Genomic DNA, 20,540 nt, shown 5'->3' with positions numbered 1-20,540 from the left:
ATATCAGATTATATAGATATTGCCATTATGAAAAATTTGAAATTTCTGTTCTTTATCAGTAAACAAAAGCATGAACAACTGATGTCTCTAGAATCTATAACATAATTAAAGGAATCTCATTCTAAGCTTTATATGTTCTTAAATTTGTGTTTTTCTTTTATGTAAGCATATATTAGACATTAAACTTAACAGTAACATAGCAACTGGCTGATGATTAATTCAGATGGTGTGAAAAGCATTTACCAAGTTGGTCTAATCTGTTCCACATTTGTACCATAATTTCTTGTCACTAATAAAAGTTCAGGTGGCTAATGGATTCTGCTCCTTTCTCTAGGTTTATTTCAATCTACAGAGGACCCAGCCACACCTATAAGGTCCAGAGGCTGACTGAATTCACATGCTACTCCTTCAGAATCCAGGCAGCCAGCGAGGCTGGGGAAGGGCCTTTCTCGGAAACCTACACCTTCAGCACAACCAAGAGTGTCCCCCCCAGCATCAAAGGTTTGTGGACCGTGTATGCAGTCATGCTCTTCTGTGAGAGTGAGGAAATGTTGGGATTTAAGAGGAGGAGGCTCGATTCTGACCTTGAATATGCTCTCCTAATATTTCTCACATCAGCAAGATAGAATCAAAAGAACTTTCTAAAAGAGATGGTTGAGAAATGGGTTCTCTAGGGGAAATGAGAGGCCTTAAGGGAGAGGGCTACCGGTAATGACTTTTCTCAAGTATGTGTAGATTATTATCACAGATAATTTAATGGTGAGACAGCCTCTTCCCCACGGGGGATAGATGGACGAAGAAAAGAAGCCGACCTGAGCGGCAGATGTTGGGTTAGGAATGCGGGTGAATTCCTGGTGATGTGGCACTTATGGCAGGTTACCACGAGGGGTCTGAGTGTCTCTCTGCAGCGCTTCGCATGCATCTTTGGATGACTGTGGTGCATCAGTAGATTAGAGGCCGGTGTAGGCAACATCCACAGCCTTTCCTCCAGCCCGCAGCCCTCACTGGAAAGCTGTAGCAGTGGCCTGTTCTCACCTCCTGGAGTATTTGTCTTGAGGTTTGTGAATGACTGGTTTACCCTCTGCCCCCTTCATGGGATCAGGGAGTGAGCGAAAGCCACGCCCCCAAGGCTCTCCCTGCACCGGGTCCGCTGAGCCCTCATCTCCCATTTTCAGCCACTGCACAGCCGACTGGCCAAGCCGGGCAGACAGCAACAGGGCAAAAGCTGGCTCAGCCCTTCCCACCTAGCGTTGGGCCCAGTCCCAGCCCATCATGGGCTCCTGAGCCTGCGCCCTCACCTCCCCGGTAGTGTGATTCTTGTGAGGGTCCCTGCTGCCTGTCTTTGCTTTATCCAGCTGCTGCCCGAAATGACTCTGAGGCTGACAGATAAGCAGCCCATCTGAACCAGGTTTTACATGGGGTAAAGTGAGGGTTGGCTGTATTACTTGGGTGGCTAGGCAGTGAGCACAATTTGTTAAGAAGGTTCTGTCTGTGTCTGGCCCCAGGAGAAAGGCCATTTGACTTACTGCTTCTACACAGAGGTGCTGTATCAGCTACACCAGGGCACGGAGTGCGTTACAGGAGGGTGCGGGGCCTCCGGGGCCTGGGTCAGGGTCTGACCACAGTCTGGTTGCATTCTGTGAAGGTTTCCCATAGTTCCTTTCAGGGCACTTTATGGTAAATACCTTCCCCCTGCTCCCCTGCCCCTCAGTGGTCCAGAAGCTCTTTGGCTTCTTCATGTGACGAAGATAACTGGTATAAATGGATGTATACTTGCTGGGTCACTTGGGCAGTAAATGCCCTGGCCCTTTGGTGTAGCTTCGCCTTTTGGCTCTAACAGAGGAGATTCCTGAGCACGCTGTGGCTGATAGGTTTGTTGTTGTAACAGGAAGGCCTGCCACATTTACCAATTAGCTAAATAACTTCAGGGGTCTTCCCAGCACTACCTTTGCCTCTGAAGGTGATTATTGGGGGCGATTCATTCTGTGGAAAATACAACACCAAATTGATAGCTCTTGCAGGTCGTGGTACACCTTCTTCAGGAGGACAGTGTCCTCACACTGCCGCACGATCAGGTGTTCCTCCTCTCATTCTTAGATTTAGGAAACTGTCTTAGCTGGAGGACTGTTTAGTCTGATGAGATTATTTAGTTTTCCATAAATTGTAGTTTTGGCCAACTAATACAAACTTTTTTTTTTAAGACAACTTTTATTTTTCTGAAACAGCATTGTACAGAATTGAAAGTAGAAACAACTGCCTCTGAAGAATTCATGTAATTAGAAATTTAAAAATTAGAAATTAAAAATAAGGGCATTCAGCAAGAGCAGTTACACGTGCTAGTTACAAAATGGAAAAATATCAGATATTGAATTAAGCTGTAGAGATACAGTATAAGCTGTAAGAAAACATTTAAAAATTCTACAACATGTAAGTGCTTTTCTGCAAACTAACGTAAGTTCACTTTAATCTGGAACAATGAGTCCAGTAGGTAAAAAATAAACTAAAAAATATAAACGTAAGGTAACTTTTAAAGGCTTACCTCAAATGCCACCTGCTCCTCAAACCTTTCTTAGACTCTCACACGGATGTGACTTCCTTCCCCTGGGACTCCCCAACATTTTGTTTGTACCTCTCATTTTAATCTGCCTTACATTTATGTTTGTTTGTACTTGTTTCATACCTTTCTCTCCCCTTCCCTCAACTAGATCTTCATTTCCTCGAAAGCAGTATTTATGGTACCTATTTTTGCATCCCCCAAAGAACCTAACACAGGGCTTAATCATAGAAGGTGCTCATTAGCCATCAAAAAAATAACAAAAATGCAACCCAGGCCAAATAGTTATTAATAGGACAGCGAGCAAAGGGTTCTTCGCCAATGGCTTGCTAGGCATGGAATGTCTTCTCTGTGTAAAGGGTACCCTGCTAGTTTTCTAGGAGGCTGGGCAAATAAACTCCCCTCTCAGGGTGGGCACAAGCATTCTCTCTCTCTCTCTGGGTTCTCACTAATATTACTAAAATATGGGCTATTCATATGATACTTTGAATTTTGAGCTTGGATGTGTGGATTTGTATTTCAGCACCTCGAGTAACACAGTTAGAAGGAAATTCATGTGAAATTTTATGGGAGACGGTACCACCCATGAAAGGCGATCCTGTCAACTACATTCTGCAGGTATTGGTTGGAAGAGAATCTGAGTACAAACAGGTAAGAACCAGCGTGCGTGGCACGTGCGTGGCCTATCAGGGTCTGGCTGGCTCCTTGCCTCTGCCTTTGCGGTGAATAATTTAGTAGCTAGGGAACTACATTTTTCTCAAAATTGGTCGTAGACACTGCCTCACTTGTACCCATTACCTAATTCTTTAGGGTATAGTAGCTCTAGCTTACATTTTATTTTGTATGTGGTGGTATTCTTAAATTTTCAGTTCCACAAGCATAATCTTGTGAAGGGTTTTAAGTTCTGTATTTGTATTTGATATTCATATGTATTGAAAACTAAAGTGCCAGTGGTTTTTCTTTATAGGGAAGTAGTGTCAGCCTAATTACTAAAGCCCATGTCTGTTTGCCTTTTTTATGGAAGTTATAATTGAAGGATAAGGAAAACGACCTATCAGCCCTTGAGGCCTGTGATTCAGAAGCTCTGGGTCACTACTTGTCACCCTTTACTGTGCATAGGATCACCTGAGTATCTGTTAAAAATTCAGATTCTGATTCAGTAGGTCTGGGGTCGAGGTTCAAGCTCCCAGGTGACATTGATGTTGCTGGTCCATGGATCGTGGTTTGAGTAGCAAGGCTATACAGTTCACATGATAAACCCATACACGAAAGAATGTGGTTGGAATATAACCAGATAAAGAATTTGGGTTTATCGTTCTTGACACCCTTTTTGATCCTAATTCTTCCAAAGCCACACATTATCTTGTCACTGGATGTGAAGGATTCAGAGACTCTGTGGCTTTCCATAATGTTCCCAGGAACTTAATAATTATGTGAAATCAGAATATAACATTGTCACTCCATTAGAAAAGCTGAGGACCCATTCCTTACCAGCACTTTTAATAGAGGAATGCATTTATGTCAAACTCAAGAAGTTGAAGATAAATGCCAGTGCCTTCCGAATCATTAACATAATTTGCGAACACTTCCTTGTATTCAACTATTGAGGCTCCAGGTACACAAAACAAGTAGAAAATAATTTGATTCAGAGTTTTTGTTAATTTGCTGGTTAATATTCCTCGTATAATAATAAAGAATACTTGTAAATAAAAATGTGTAAAAAGAATCAAAAAAAATTTTAGTAAATCTTACTGTACCTTGTTAATATGAAGTGCCAGATAAAAGAATGAATTGCTTTAAGCACATTTTGCAAAAACTTGTTTTAAACAAGACAGGCACCACCAGTATTGATTAACATCAGTGGATGATTTCACCAGTTTCCATCATTCCTCTGAAATAAGAGCAAAACCACTCTTGTTTCCTTTCACCTTACAGTCTCGTTTTATACAGTATATTTCACTTCACAGTCAGTAATTTTATGTGTGCAGTTGTTTCACCTTACCACAAATATATTACTGGTTTCAGAGTCTCAGCGCACATGAAGAGCAGAGGATTTTCCCTGCTAGATATAGTCATCTTTAACACCAGTAGCATTGTCCTGTCGCATAGCAGTGTAACAAATGGCTAAAGATGAAATGTTACCAAATTTTACAACATACCACTTGACACTTAACAATATTCACTTGCCAGCAGTACATTCATTGCATGTTCATCGTTGTATTTTATAAACCTTTTTATTCCACCACCATGCTTTTCCAACCTGTTCTTGGAAAAAATGTTCTGCTTCTCAAAGCCTACTGATTGCTGATTTACATGGAAAAAGCATTGTTTACTCAGTATCTATACACATTCATAAATTAGATGTCACTGGCAGATTGGCTCTTTTGAATCTTGCTATTTGTTTAATGTTGTATATTTTGTCTCATGAACATACAAATACTAATACACAATTACATATATGCTTCAAAATATATTTCTCATTGTAAACAGCTATAAATAAGAGTTTCTTGTTGAAAGTAGGTGAAAACACAGTACACCAGGGCGGGCTCAGTAGCTGGGGAATTAGCATTCTTCTCGTAACCGTGTATTTCCTGCATTTACCAAGAAATGATTAAGGCAGGTAGTGGTACTTGAAAAGCCACCGTTGAGTCAGGGACAATTTGTACTGAGTTTTTTGCTTCTCCCTATTCAATAGACATTAACTTAAACATGATGTTTTGAGTACTTCATTCAGTTGTTCTGGACACGAGATAGGGAATGAAATCTATTTATCTTATGTGTGCAGAGTAATGGTTAAAATAATTATAGTCCAGAGATAACAGGCTTTGAATTCATAGAGGCAAAGCAAAAGAAAATGAGAGGTCATCAGTGCAGAGCGTACACCACAGCAGATCTATGGGCTTATATAGGAAGCACTGTGTATACTTCAATTACAGCACTAATCAGGCAGGATCCACTAATGTGTGGGCTTGTGTTATTCATTTTTATTTTCCCAGGTCTGGCACATAGCTAGGCACTCAGTAAATGTTTCTTGCGTGCGTGAAAGAGGCAGTTTCACAGGAACAGGGTGATTTATACTTGCAGTGGAGAGAATCAGTAAACTTCACCATAGGGGGGATTTAGAAGTGATGCTTGTAACTGAGGTGAAAAAAATCACCAATAATAGAACAGTGTCCTTCTGTTCCCCTAGCTCATTTTTACAGGCGACATATGGTAAGGGCCAAGTCTTTTTCTGATATGTTGCTGGAAACATTGACTTTAACTCTGTAATTAGCTTTCTTTGGTTGAGCTATCATGATGTGGGGCGAGCATCTGGTTCTAATTATGAGACTGTCTATTACAGTATTAAGTCCTCACCTAAAGTTTTACTCTGTATTAGAATGCATGCATATATTGATTTGGCTTTTCTGCCACTTAAAAAACGTTTCAAGCACAAGCCTTTTTCAAGAACCTTAAAACTTCTTTTCAAACAGTATTAATTGTAAAGCATTCTCTTTTTTTTTAAACATCTTTATTGGGGTATAATTGCTATACAATGGTGTGTTAGTTTCTGCTTTATAACAAAGTGAATCAGCTATATACATATACATATGTTCCCATATCTCTTCCCTCTTGCATCTCCCTCCCTCCCACCCTCCCTATCCCACCCCTCCAGGTGGTCACAAAGCACCGAGCTGATCTCCCTGTGCTATGCGGCTGCTTCCCACTAGCTATCTAGCTTACGTTTGGTAGTGTATATACGTCCATGCCTCTCTCTCGCTTTGTCACAGCTCACCCTTCCCCCTCCCCATATCCTCAAGTCCGTTCTCCAGTAGGTCTGTGTCTTTATTCCTGTCTTACCACTAGGTTCTTCATGACATTTTTTTAAATTTTCTTGAATTCCATATATATGTGTTAGCATACAGTATTTGTCTTTCTCTTTCTGACTTACTTCACTCTGTATGACAGACTCTAGGTCTATCCACCCCTTTACAAATAGCTCAATTTCGTTTCTTTTTATGGCTGAGTAATATTCCATTGTATATATGTGCCACATCTTCTTTATCCATTCATCCGATGATGGGCACTTAGGTTGTTTCCATCTCTGGGCTATTGTAAATAGAGCTGCAATGAACATTTTGGTATATGACTCTTTTTGACTTTTGGTTTTCTCAGGGTATATGCCCAGTAGTTGGATTGCTGGGTCATATGGTGTTCTATTTGTAGTTTTTTAAGGAACCTCCATACTGTTCTCCACAGTGGCTGTACCAATTCACATTCCCACCAGCAGTGCAAGAGTGTTCCCTTTTCTCCACATCCTCTCCAGCATTTATTGTTGCTAGATTTTTTGATGATGGCCATTCTGACTGGTGTGAGATGATATCTCATTGTAGTTTTGATTTGCATTTCTCTAATGATTAATGATCTTGAGCATTCTTTCATGTGTTTGTTGGCAGTCTGTATATCTTCTTTGGAGAAATGTCTGTTTAGGTCTTCTGCCCATTTTTGGATTGGGTTGTTTGTTTTTTTGTTATTGAGCTGCATGAGCTGCTTGTAAATTTTGGAAATTAATCCTTTGTCAGTTGCTACATTTGGAAATATTTTCTCCCATTCTGAGGGTTGTCTTTTGGTCTTGCTTATGGTTTCCTTTGCTGTGCAAAAGCTTTGAAGTTTCATTAGGTTCCATTTGTTTATTTTTGTTTTTATTTCCATTTCTCTAGGAGGTGGGTCAAAAAGGATCTTGCTGTGATTTATGTCATAGAGTGTTCTGCCTATGTTTTCCTCTTAAGAGTTTGATACTTTCTGGCCTTACATTTAGGTCTTTAATCCATTTTGAGCTTATTTTTGTGTATGGTGTTAGGGAGTGATCTAATCCCATACTTTTACATGTACCTGTCCAGTTTTCCCAGCACCACTTATTGAAGAGGCTGTCCTTTCTCCACTGTACATTCCTGCCTCCTTTATCAAAGATAAGTGACCATACGTGCGTGGGTTTATCTCTGGGCTTTCTAACCTGTTCCATTGATCTATCTTTCTGTTTTTGTGCCAGTACCATGCTCTCTTGATTACTGTAGCTTTGTAGTATAGTCTGAAGTCAGGGAGCCTGATTCCTCCAGCTCCATTTTTCGTTCTCAAGATTGCTTTGGCTATTCAGGGTCTTTTGTGTTTCCATACAAATTGTGAAATGTTTTGTTCTAGTTCTGTGAAAAATGCCAGTGGTAGTTTGATAGGGGTTGCATTGAATCTGTAGATTGCTTTGGGTAGTAGAGTCATTTTCACAATGTTGATTCTTCCAATCCAAAAACATGGTATATCTCTCCATCTATTTGTATCATCTTTAATTTCTTTCATCAGTGTCTTATAATTTTCTGCATACAGGTCTTTTGTCTCCTTAGGTATGTTTATTCCGAGATATTTTATTCTTTTTGTTGCAATGGTAAATGGGAGTGTTTGCTTGATTTCACTTTCAGACTTCTCATCATTAGTGTATAGGAATGCAAGAGATTTCTCTGCATTAATTTTGTATCCTGCAGCTTTACCAAATTCATTGATTAGCTCTAGTAGTTTTCTTGTAGCATCTTTAGGATTCTCTATGTATAGTATCATGTCATCTGCAAACAGTGACAGCTTTACTTCTTCTTTTCCAATTTGGATTCCTTTTATTTCCTTTCTTTTCTGATTGCTGTGGCTAAAACTTCCAAAACTGTATTGAATAAGAGTGGTGAGAGTGGGCAACCTTGTCTTGTTCCTGATCTTAGTGGAAATGCTTTCAGTGTTTCACCATTGAGGACGATGTTGGCTGTGGGTTTGTCATATATGGCCTTTATTATGTTGAGGAAAGTTCCCTCTGTGCCTACTTTCTGCAGGGTTTTTATCATAAATGGGTGTTGGATTTTGTCAAAAGCTTTCTCTGCATCTATTGAGATGATCATATGGTTTTTCTCCTTCAATTTGTTAATATGGTGTATCACATTGATTGATTTGCGTATATTGAGGAATCCTTGCATTCCTGGAATAAACCCCACCTGATCATGGTGTATGATCCTTTTAATGTGCTGTTGGATTCTGTTTGCTAATATTTTTTTGAGGATTTTTGCATCTATGTTCATCAGTGATATGGGCCTGTAGTTTTCTTCCTTTGTGACATCCTTGTCTGGTTTTGGTATCAGGGTGATGGTGGCCTCGTAGAATGAGTTTGGGAGTGTTCCTCCCTCTGCTATATTTTGGAAGAGTTTGAGAAGGATAGGTGTTAGCTCTTCTCTAAATGTTTGATAGAATTCTCCTGTGAAGCCATCTGGTCCTGGGCTTTTGTTTGTTGGAAGATTTTTAATCACAGTTTCAATTTCAGTGCTTGTGATTGGTCTGTTCATATTTTCTATTTCTTCCTGATTCAGTCTTGGCAGGTTGTGCATTTGTAAGAATTTGTCCATTTCTTCCAGGTTGTCCATTTTATTGGCATAGAGTTGCTTGTAGTAATCTCTCATGATCTTTTGTATTTCTGCAGTCAGATGTTAATTCTTTTTCATTTCTATTTCTATTGATTTGAGTCTTCTCCCTTTTTTTCTTGATGAGTCTGGCTAATGGTTTATCTCTTTTGTTTATCTTCTCAAAGAACCAGCTTTTAGTTTTAATGATCTTTGCTATTGTTTCCTTGATTTCTTTTTCGTTTATTTCTGATCTGATTTTTATGATTTCTTTCCTTCTGCTAACTTTGGTGTGTTTTTGTTCTTCTTTCTCTAATTGCTTTAGGTGCAAGGTTAGGTTGTTTATTCAAGATGTTTCCTGTTTCTTAAGGTGGGCTTGTATTGCTATAAACGTCCCTCTTAGAACTGCTTTTGCTGCATCCCATAGGTTTTGGGTTGTTGTGTCTCCATTGTCATTTGTTTCCAGGTATTTTTTTTATTTCCTCTTTGATTTCTTCAGTGATCACTTTGTTGTTAAGTATTGTTTAGCCTCCATGTGTTTGTATTTTTTACAGATCTTTTCCTGTAATTGATACATAGTCTCATGGTGTTGTGGTCAGAAAAGATACTTGATACAATTTCAATTTTCTTAAATTTACCAAGGCTTGATTTGTGACCCAAGAGATGCTCTATCCTGTGAATGTTCCATGAGCACTTGAGAAAAATGTGTATTCTGTTGTTTTTGGATGGAATGTCCTATAAATATAAATGAAGTCCATCTTGTTTAATGTATCATTTAAAGCTTGTGTTTCCTTATTTATTTTCATTTTGGATGATCTGTCCATTGGTGAAAGTGGGGTGTTAAAGTCCCCTACTATGAATGTGTTACTGTCGAGTTCCCCTTTTATGGCTGTTAGTATTTGCCTTACGTGTTGAGGTGCTCCTATCTTGGGTGCATAAATACTTAAAATTGTTATATCTTCTTCTTGCATCGATCCCTTGATCATTATGTAGTTTCCTTCTTTGTCTCTTCTAATAGTCTTTATTTTAAAGTCTATTTTGTCTGATATGAGAATTGCTACTCCAGCTTTCTTTTGGCGTCCATCTGCATGGAATATCTTTTTCCATCCCCTTACTTTCCGTCTGTATGTGTCTTTAGGTCTGAAGTGGGTCTCTTGTAGACAGCATATATATGGGTCTTGTTTTTGCATCCATTCAGCCAATCTGTGTCTTTTGGTGGGAGCATTTAGTCCATTTACATTTAAGGTAATTATTGATATGTATGTTCCTATTCCCATTTTCTAAATTGTTTTTGGTTCGTTATTATAGGTCTTTTCCTTCTCTTGTGTTTCTTGCCTAGAGAAGTTCTTTTAGCATTTGTTGTAAAGCTGGTTTGGTGGTGCTGAACTCTCTCAGCTTTTGCTTGTCTGTAAAGGTTTTAATTTCTCCATCAAATCTGAATGAGATCCTTGCTGAGTAATCTTGGTTGTAGGTTTTTCTCCTTCATCACTTTCAGTATGTCCTGGCACTCCCTTCTGGTTTGCAGAGTTTCTGCTGAAAGATCAGCAGTTAACCTTATGGGGATTCCCTTGTGTTATTTGTTTTTCTCTTGCTGCTTTTAATATGCTTTCTTTGTATTTAATTTTTGACAGTTTGATTAATATGTGTCTTGGCATATGTTTCCTTGGATTTATCCTGTATGGGACTCTCTGTGCTTCCTGGACTTGATTAACTATTTCCTTTCCCACATTAGGGAAGTTTTCAACTATAATCTCTTTAAATATTTTCTCAGTCCCTTTCTTTTTCTCTTCTTCTTCTGGAACCCCTATAATTCGAATGTTGGTGCGTTTAATGTTGTCCCAGAGGTCTCTGAGACTGTCTTCAGTTCTTTTCATTCTTTATTCTGCTCTTGCATTAGTTATTTCCACTATTTTATCTTCCAGGTCACTTATCCGTTCTTCTGCCTCAGTTATTCTGCTATTGATCCCATCTAGAGTATTTTTCATTTCATTTATTGTGTTGTTCATCATTGTTTGTTTCATCTTTAGTTCTTCTAGGTCCTTGTTAAATGTGTCTTGCATTTTGTCTATTCTATTTCCAAGATTTTGGATCATCTTTACTATCATTATTCTGAATTCTTTTTCAGGTAGACTGCCTATTTTCTCTTCATTTATTAGGTCTGGTGGGTTTTTATCTTGCTCCTTCATCTGCTGTGTGTTTTTCTGTCTTCTCATTTTGCTTATCTTACTGTGCTTGGAGTCTCCTTTTTGCAGGCTGCAGGTTCGTAGTTCCTGTTGATTTTGGTGTCTGTCACCAGTGGCTAAGGTTTGTTCAGTGGGTTGTGTAGGCTTCGTGGTGGAGGGGACTAGTGCCTGTGTTCTGGTGGATGAGGCTGGATCTTGTCTCTCTGGTGGGCAGGTCCACGTCTGCTGGTGTGTTTTGGGGTGTCTGTGGACTTATTATGATTTCAGGCAGCCTCTCTGCTAATGGGTGGGGTTGTGTTCCTGTTATGCTAGTTGTTTGGCATAGGTTGTCCAGCACTGTAGCTTGCTGGTCGTTGAGTGAAGCTGGGTGCTGGTGTTGAGATGGAGATCTCTGGGAGATTTTCGCCATTTGATATTATGTGGAGCTGGGAGGTCTCTTGTGGACCAGTGTCCTGAAGTTGGCTCTCCCACCTCAGAGGCACAGCACTGACTCCTGGCTGCAGCACCAAGAGCCTTTCATCCACACGGCTCAGAATAAAAGGGAGAAAATATAGAGAGATAGAATTAGTAGAAGTAGGAAGAAAGAAAGAAAGGAGGGAAGGAAGGAAGAAGGAAAAGGAGGGAGGGAGGGAGGAAGGAAAGGAGGGAAGGAAGGAAAAGAAAAACGGATGGATAGAACCTTAGGACAAATGGTGGAAGCAAAGCTATACAGACAAAATCTCACACAGAAGCATACACACTCACAAAAAGAGGAAAAGGGGAAAAAATCTTAACTCTTGCTCTCAAAGTCCACCTCCTCAATTTGGGATGATTCGTTGTCTATTCAGGTATTCCACAGATGCAGGGTACATCAAGTTGATTGTGGAGCTTTAATCCGCTGCTTCTGAGGCTGCTGGGAGAGATTTCCTTTTCTCTTCTTTGTTCTCACAGCTCCCAGGGGCTCAGCTTTGGATTTGGCCCCGCCTCTGCGTGTAGGTCGCTGGAGGGCATCTGGAGGGCGTCTGTTTTTTGCTCAGACAGGATGGGGTTAAAGGAGCAGGTGCTTCGGGGGCTCTGGCTCACTCAGGCCGGGGAGAGGGAGGGGCGCGGAGTGCGGGGCGGGCTTGCAGCACGCCGTGCGTTCTCCCAGGGTAGTTGTCCCTGGATCCCGGGAACCTGGCGGTGGCGGGCTGCACAGGCTTCCCGGAAGAGGGGTGTGGATAGTGACCTGTGCTCGCACACAGGCCCCTTGGTGGCGGCAGCAGCAGCCTTACCGTCTCCCGCCTGTCTCTGGGGTCCGAGCTTTTAGCCGTGGCTCGCGCGCGTCTCTGGAGTTCCTTTAAGCAGCGCTTTTAATCCCCTCTCCTCGTGCACCAGGAAACAAAGAGGGAAGAAAAAGTCTCTTGCCTCTTCGGCTGCTCCAGACCTTTTCCCGGACTCCCTCCCAGCTAGCCGTGGTGCACTGACCCCTTCAGGCTGTGTTCACGCAGCCAACCCCCGTCCTCTCCCTGCGCTCGGACCAAAGCCCGAGCCTCAGCTCGCAGCCCCGCAGAACCGCCCGCCCTGGCGGGTGAGCAGACAAGCCTCTCGGGCTGGTGAGTGCCGGTCAGCCCTGATCCTCTGTGTGGGAATCTCCGCCTTGCCCTCCGCACCCCTGTTGTTGTGCTCTCCTCCGCGGCCCGGAATCTCCCCCCTCCACCTCCCGCAGTCTCCGCCCGCGAAGGGGCTTCTAGTGTGTGGAAACCTTTCCTCCTTCACGGCTCCCTCCCACTGGTGCAGGTCGCGTCCCTATTCTTTTGTCTCTGTTTTTTCTTTTTTTCTTTTGCCCTCCCCAGGTACGTGGGGAGTTTCTTGCCTTTTGGGATGTCTGAGGTCTTCTGCCAGCGTTCAGTAGGTGGTCTGTAGGAGTTGTTCCACGTGTAGATGTATTTCTGGTGTATCTGTGGGGAGGACGGTGATCTCCGTGCCTTACTCTTCCACCATCTTCCGCCGAGGTCCGTAAAGCATTCTTAAAAAGAATGAAAATTGTATGTATATGCAGGTGACTGATTTTTTTTGCCTCACAAGACATAACATAAACAGTTTAATATATACGTAAGAATGTAAAGCGAAATGATTCACATTCATATCCCTGTTCAGACAGCAATAATTTTTACATAAAGTATTTAAATATAAACACTGAAGATGAGAAAAGGGTAGCAAACTGCAAGAAATTATTACCTATTGGGAGTCAAAATTTGTGACAAATTATTAATATTGTTGGTGCTCAGATTTGTTGCATTATGAAAACCTTCGAAGAATCTGAAAATTTATAGAGCTCCACATTTAACTTAATGGCATCTCTGTATAAATTTATTTTGTATCATTTTTAGAATATAGTATTGGGATGTGTATTGATTCTTCGTGGTATCACACAAGTTACTGGGAAGAAAGATCTTCTCTTGACCTTGAGAGAACTATTTTAAGGACTTGGAGCCTACATATTTTTTTAATAGTTTGTGATTTAATTCCCTAACACAGAAGTTAAATAGGCTGTGACCGTCTTATTGCACATTTCCTTCATCTTTGTGTAAATAAAGGGTCAAATCCCAAGCAAAGTAAGAATAGATCAAGGTGGGAATATCTAAAAGCTATCATTTATCTTGCTGAGTCTTAAGTTTTTTAGGTTTATAGGTCCGTTTAAGTATCTGATGCAGGATATGACCCGTTCTATCAGAAAAATATTCATGCACACATCCATTTTAAATTGCATATGAAACAAATTTATATTCAGTTTCATGGCGTTCAGGTGTAGGGCCCCTGGTTCATTGGGAAACTGGTAGGTGCTGTGCACTGTGAGGGCTGCCTGGCATATAACAGAACAGCATAGTCTGTGCTCTCAGAGCTTCTGGGCCCACTGGGGTAGAAGCAGCGTGCCCCCAAGAAGCAGCTCAGTAACAGTACCTTGGCCTGTCCTCTGGCTCAGGAGCAACAATTCCTGCCCAGCATTGCACCGTCTACAGAGGAAGTCTGCAGGGTAGTGAATTCCCACTGTAGCTGGGGGGCAAGGGAGGTGAAATCTGCCTTTTGTAGTCATGTGATATCGGAGGAATTAATTCACCTCTCTAAGCCTCAGCTGTCTTGTCGAAGTGGAGATACTAATTCTCTACCTCAGGGTTACTGTGAGCGTCAGATCTGTTCAGTCATGAGAGGGCGCTGTGTAGATGGCAATGCTGGGCAGTTATGTCTCCCTTTCCAGTTCCTGGGAGAAGGATGGCATTAGTAAAGAGATGCAGGCCTTGGCCCAGATCCCAGCCTCCAGCAGCCTCCCCCAAAGGCTCTCTGTTTCAAAGATTTCAACTACACAGCATGTTGCTCTGAATTAAGGGTCACTGATTCTTCATTTCGATTATCTGGGTATTACTTTAAATCCTCTCATTTGGAACAAACATGTCAAAATTACTTTAAAATATATTGCACATCAAATCAAGGACAGAAATAGTCTTTGTAAAAATAATATTGCTTGTATACTTACTGTGATATTATGATTGGTTACTTCAATAAAGATAATCTTAAATGGAACTATGCCTTTTAAATTGGGTTGAGGCAGGAGGAAGAGCCTGTAATGGTGCCCCTGTCAAAATGAATGAAAACAAAGGGGTAAGAGGCATGGCCTGCTGCCCTGCCACGGTGAGAGGCACAGTCCCATGAAAAGTCACCTCAGCTGTGCTGCAGGCCTGATGACCTTACTGATTTTGCGATCTCGTGGCTGTGATTATTTACACAAAAACAAATCAGTTATCTCAAACCTCAGGAACCAGAATCCTCAGGAAATGGAGTATTGGGATTGTTTTAATTTTTTCCTTAACTAAGATCCAAAAGGCTTAATAAGCATTGTTGATTACTATCAATACACTGAAAACAACTCAATCCTTGTTAACGATTCCATTTTGTATAATCATGGCTGTACCTGTTCTAAACCCTGTGGTTTGTGTGCGGGTTCTGATACTTAATGTTCACATGTACTTGCTGCTGGTAATTTTCCTCTCTTTTCAAACAGTGCGGTATAAGCATATCTACTCTCAAGTATTTAAGGGTTCTAATTAGAGAGCATTCATTGAGCACCTGCTTTGTTAATAGCCATTGTGCTGGTTGCTCTGGAGATAATAGAACACAGTCCCACGCTCAATATATTTATCATATATATACTTTTAAAGAAAGATAATATTATTGTGTTGACAGTGCTTGTGAAAAGGGGGAGCTCTTCTAATTAAAACAATAAGAATAGCTAAAAGAAAAACATTTACAAATTAAAGCCCAACTTTCAATTGGACTTGTCGTTGAGGAAGTTCCCTTCCATTAGATATTCATTTTTCCTTCACTAAGCTTTTTGCTTAATGGTTATGAGAACAGTAGCACTCCTTTGCTTTCAAAATATCAATACATTTTTAGGGATCTTTAAGGAGTTAAGAGTTGGGAAGTACCATCAAAATTAATATATAAAATCGATGTTCAAGATTCCATGAATTGGATTTCTGGGAAATTAAATATACTTCTGAGCCAACTTTCTTAGAAGGAGCTAGCCATGCAAATTCTGGAAACCATAGAAATCATTTAATACTACATATAAATGAACATTTATATGTACTTTCCAAAAGTCTCTCAAACATCTGTAGGGATAGGTTATGAATTAAGTGATTTTCAGCCATGAGGTCATTGTTTGGCATAAATTAAGAGGCCACGTCACAGAAATGCTGCCCAAGCCTTTCCTTGGCACAGACTGGGTTGGGGAGCTGCTTTCCATACATCATATAGGAAAGGCAGTGCTTTCCTTCTGGGGCAGTGGACCCAGGGCGGGGTGATCTGGAAGTGTTTCGTGGAAACACCAGGGAGGCTGTGGGACTCCCTGGGAAGACAAAGTCAGAAGGTCAAGAGAAGCGGACCTGGTATCACACCGTAGTCATTGGATGAGGACTGAAGTGGGGAGGACGGGTTCCACCAAAGACATGGAACCAGTGGAGCTGGAGCAGTTCCAGTGGTGAGCAGGGGTGTTTGAGTTAGATGTGGGATCTCGTCTGGGGTCTACCACTACCCTTATCCACCTGAGACCTTGAGAAATTAATAGCTTTCTGACCCTCAGTTTTATCACCTCTAAAATGGGAGTAATACCTGCCAGAGGAATCAGGAGGATTAAATTTGATAAAGATGACTTATCTCCAGTATATTCCTTTCACAAAGCATTTTTCACATAGTTTCTCACTTAATACTCAATCCCTCTTGGGGTTAAGTTAGGTACTGTAACTGTCCCCATGTTAAAGATGAAAAAAAATAAGGCTCAAAGCTGTTACTTGCCCGAGGTGACAAACCTAGAAAGGGTCAGAGCAAGGACGTAGACCTGGAATCCTGATGCCAGTTCCTAGTCCTGCCGTTGAGAAGAAGCTGCCCAGTGCCTCCCAGTGGCCAAGTCAGACTAGACCCAGTTCCCCGGGGTTGCACAGAAGAGCTCCAGCAGCTACAATATTTCACCCTTTGATAAGGGTAAACATTCAAGAGGTGAGGCCTCCAAAAGAATTGATGAAAGAGGTGTATCAAGAAACCTTGCAGCTAAGGCTTAGATGGCAGCTTTTCTCCAACTCCACAGCCTGACATTAACTTACCACCACCATAGAGACAGAACAGATTGTATACCTGGGCCATTGCAGACAGGAACCCAGAGCTCAGATGGCAAAGGGGTTGGTAGTATGCTGTTCCCAAAGGTTGCAAATCATTCCCTTCGTGAATGGTCCCAACAGTTTCGAAGAAAAGACAATACCAACTTGAGCATCTAAATTTGGGAAATTAAGAACATTCACAATGAAAAGGTCTCTTTAAAGAAAAAAAAAGTGTACACCATACACCATTGTTTTCCTGAGACCACCCACATGTTGGGAGATAATTCATAGACAGTGCTCTCATGGTGTAGTCCGAACTCCTGAATAGCTTGGGGCAGTCACCATGACAACAGGCTCATCTTAAAATAGCCATTTAACTAACTCATCATTGGAACAATGACCTAGGAGAAAGGAGTGGTCTCTCAGGATGGCTGGGGGTTTTCTTACAGCTCTTTTGTTCTTGGTTGCTCCAGCCCAGTTCTGTCTGTAACCCCACTTGCTAAGACACATGCCACAATCTTTAAAGAAACAGTAACTCACCAGGAGGAATGTGCTTCAAATCTTATAAAGGAATATATGAGAAACAGAATTGGTTTTCTGGGGCTTAATCACTAAACGAAAATACAGTAAGACTCTTCAAGTCTACTTCTAAAGTTCGAAAATGGGGGAGGAAAAATCTTAAAAAGGCTGACTATCAGGTGAGCACTGGAAGTCCGACCCCTTTTCTAAACTGTGACCCTCTTGCTGTCTTTGTTTGCTCAACGCTAAGTGAGTGGCCAGTGCACTTAGGTTCTCTGGTACCATGTCCTGCTTCTTGTAGAAGTTTACGTGCCAGGCTTTAGAAACACTGAATCTTTGTAGATTCCCACTAGCTCTCTATAGCTGGAGAGTATTTCAGACAAAGTTGAAATTGTTGGAAATACTCTATTTTCTAGGGAATTTGTATTAATGGGCAAAATTCACATCTTTACTTAAGGTGGCCTGCCACTAGGTTGAAAATGCCCCTGTCACTTTTAATCACTGTATTTTAAGAATATATTTGGAGTTGTTTTAAAGTTCTAAATAGTAGTAGTAGTAATAATAGCTAACTTTTTCTCTGCACTTACCCATGTACCAGGCATGTTTTAAGCACTTTACAGAGGCTAACTCAGTGCCACTCAGCTACAAAGTGTTCAGCTAATTTTAATTTCTTGTTTAATTATTTCATCAGCCAAATCTCTTTACTGATTTGGTTGAGTTCCAGCTAGTTTCTTCCTATCTCTATTTCATATAAGACATGGATTTGTATGTAATTTTAAGGCGGTTATCATTTCCTCTGAGTGTTTTGAGGATCGGTACCACTTTGATTGATTGAAGAACCACGTGAGATCTCCCTCTACCACCTTCCCTCAAAGATACCTATTTTCTTCAGTCAACTCAAAGGTTTATAATCTCTAAGTAAACTGGTAGATTTCAAATCCTCATAGTAGGAAGCCTCATGGTGATTATATCAGTGTTAACAAAGGGGAAGAAAATATCCTAGATTCTTAACGGAAAAAGGACAAGTTGGTCAAACAGACAGGAAACACTTAAGACAGACCATTAAATTAATTAAATATTAATTTGTGATAAATAGGACTGCATCAAAAATTTTCTTAAGAAATGATTAGGGAAGAGACACAAAACTGGGAGAGAATATTCACAACACATACCTGACAAAGAACTTACATCCAGATTAAGGTGCCACTACAAGTAAAAGCAAACAAATTAAAAATAGGCAAAACAGTTGAACACACACACTCCTCACAAAAGAAGGTATGTGAGTGACCAAATGAGCATATGAAAAGGTGGGAAACACTTAGGCATCAGGGAAATGCAACTGAGGTACCATTCTCACCCATTTGCATGACTAAAATATAAATGACTGACAGTAACAAATGTTGGTGAGGGTGTGGAACAACTGGAACTCTCGTGCTTACCTTGCAGGAGTGCAGAGGGATGTGCTTGGGACAGCTTTCTCATGCAGTTAGATGTAGACTTATACCCAGCCCTTCTAGGTATTCACCCAAGAAAAAGAGAAACTTAAGTCCTCAAGATCTGTACAAAAATGTTCATAGTACTCTTACTATATAAAAACTCCAAACTGGAAACAATGCAAATATTGGTCAAAAAGCAAATGGATACATCAAAGTGTAGGCATATGATAGAGTACTTATTCTTCAGTAAAAGGAACAACTACTGAATCGATTACATGGAGGAACCTCGTAGGCACAAGAGTGCGTAGTGTTTGATTGCATTTGCATGAACTTCTAGAGTAGGCAAAACAAATTACAGAATGAGAAGTGAGAAGAGTTCTTACCTCTTAGGGGTGGAGGTGGGCTATCTTGATGGAGTAGTGTTAAATGGTGTAGTCAGTAGTCGAAGGATCATTCAACTGAGACTTTGCACTTTATTTCTATAATTTGTTTTTAATATTCTTTGCAGCAAGGTCAGAGAGCCCTTTGTATGAATTAAGTCACCTGCTGATTTATAGCCTAAATTATTAAAATTTAGCTAGATGCGTCATCATTACTTGTATCACCTGTATTTCTGGTCAGTGCCTTATCTCCTGTCAAGAGCAGAGTCACTGAATTTATTTTATTTTATTCAGAGTAGGTCAGAATACTTTACAGATGAAATATAGACTGGGACAAATGCCTTTCCATGTACTTTTTGTTGTTGCAGAGTTCACATAAACCAAGCCAGGTCTACAAGGCCCCCGATGTTACACAGTTATTACTTTAGAGACCACAATGTTGTTATAAATTTATTGACCGGGACTTTTCTTTTTCTTGAAGGTGTACAAGGGAGAAGAAGCCACATTCCAAATCTCAGGCCTCCAGACCAACACAGACTATAGGTTCCGCGTGTGTGCGTGTCGTCGCTGTTTAGACACCTCTCAGGAGCTAAGCGGAGCTTTCAGCCCCTCTGCGGCTTTTGTACTACAACGAAGTGAGGTCATGCTTACAGGGGACATGGGGAGCTTAGATGATCCCAAAATGAAGAGCATGATGCCTACTGATGAACAGTTTGCAGCCCTCATTGTGGTTGGCTTTGCAACTTTGTCCATTTTATTTGCCTTTATATTACAGTACTTCTTAATGAAGTAAACAAACCCAGCAAAACTAGAGGTATGAATTTAATTAATGCTACACATTTTAATACACACATTTATTCAGATACTCCCCTTTTTAAGCCCTTTTGTTCTTTGATTTATATACTTGTTTTACAGATTTAGCTAGGAAAAAAAAATATCAGTGTTTTGGTGCACCTTTTTGAAATGCAAAACTAGGAAGAGGTTAAACTGGATTTAAAAAAAAAAAAAAAAGAAGAAACAAACCAGATACCAAAAGCTAAAGCTAGCTTACGTTTTCTTTTCAATTTTTCAGATTTGCCTTTATTCTGTTTTCACTGATGTCTTTTGCAAGCCTTTGATTTTTTTTTTTCCATGTCACCATTTAGTAATTTATATTCACCTGTCACTTCTTATGTCTTGATCATCTGTACCTGTGAACATGAATCACAGTGTGTGTAGTTACAGGGCTAGGATTTCAGTGTTGTCAGAGTATCACCACACAACCACACACAGAAGATGTGTTCACTCAGATAAGGCTGCCCTAAACAACCATTTTGTCACTCAGTTATTTAACTGTGTTTAGCTCATTGAGATCAAAATGTGTACTTTAAAATGTTTTAGTAATCTGTATTTCTTATGATTTTAACACTATGAGCTGCCTGTCTAAGAAATCAAGTAACCAAAATGCATCTATAA

At 40.6% G+C, this 20,540-nt stretch overlaps 1 protein-coding gene across 3 annotated transcripts in view; it reads left to right on the top strand.

The window, feature by feature from the left end:
* The window catches only part of FNDC3B (fibronectin type III domain containing 3B), a 352,410-nt gene extending 332,303 nt beyond the window's left edge, over positions 1–20,107 (top strand). For all 3 annotated transcript variants that reach the window (XM_030863564.2, XM_030863519.2, XM_060298416.1), the window contains 3 exons: positions 335–501; positions 3,078–3,205; positions 19,567–20,107. In XM_030863564.2, coding sequence (XP_030719424.1) covers positions 335–501; positions 3,078–3,205; positions 19,567–19,878 — 607 coding nt within the window. In that variant the 3' untranslated portion in view covers positions 19,879–20,107. The remainder of the gene's footprint in view (positions 1–334; positions 502–3,077; positions 3,206–19,566) is intronic.
* Positions 20,108–20,540: the final 433 nt, after the last annotated feature.

The sequence above is a fragment of the Globicephala melas genome, chromosome 4, assembly GCF_963455315.2.
Source record: "Globicephala melas chromosome 4, mGloMel1.2, whole genome shotgun sequence".
Taxonomy (NCBI): Eukaryota; Metazoa; Chordata; class Mammalia; order Artiodactyla; family Delphinidae; genus Globicephala; species Globicephala melas.
This window is presented reverse-complemented; position numbering and strand designations above follow the sequence as displayed.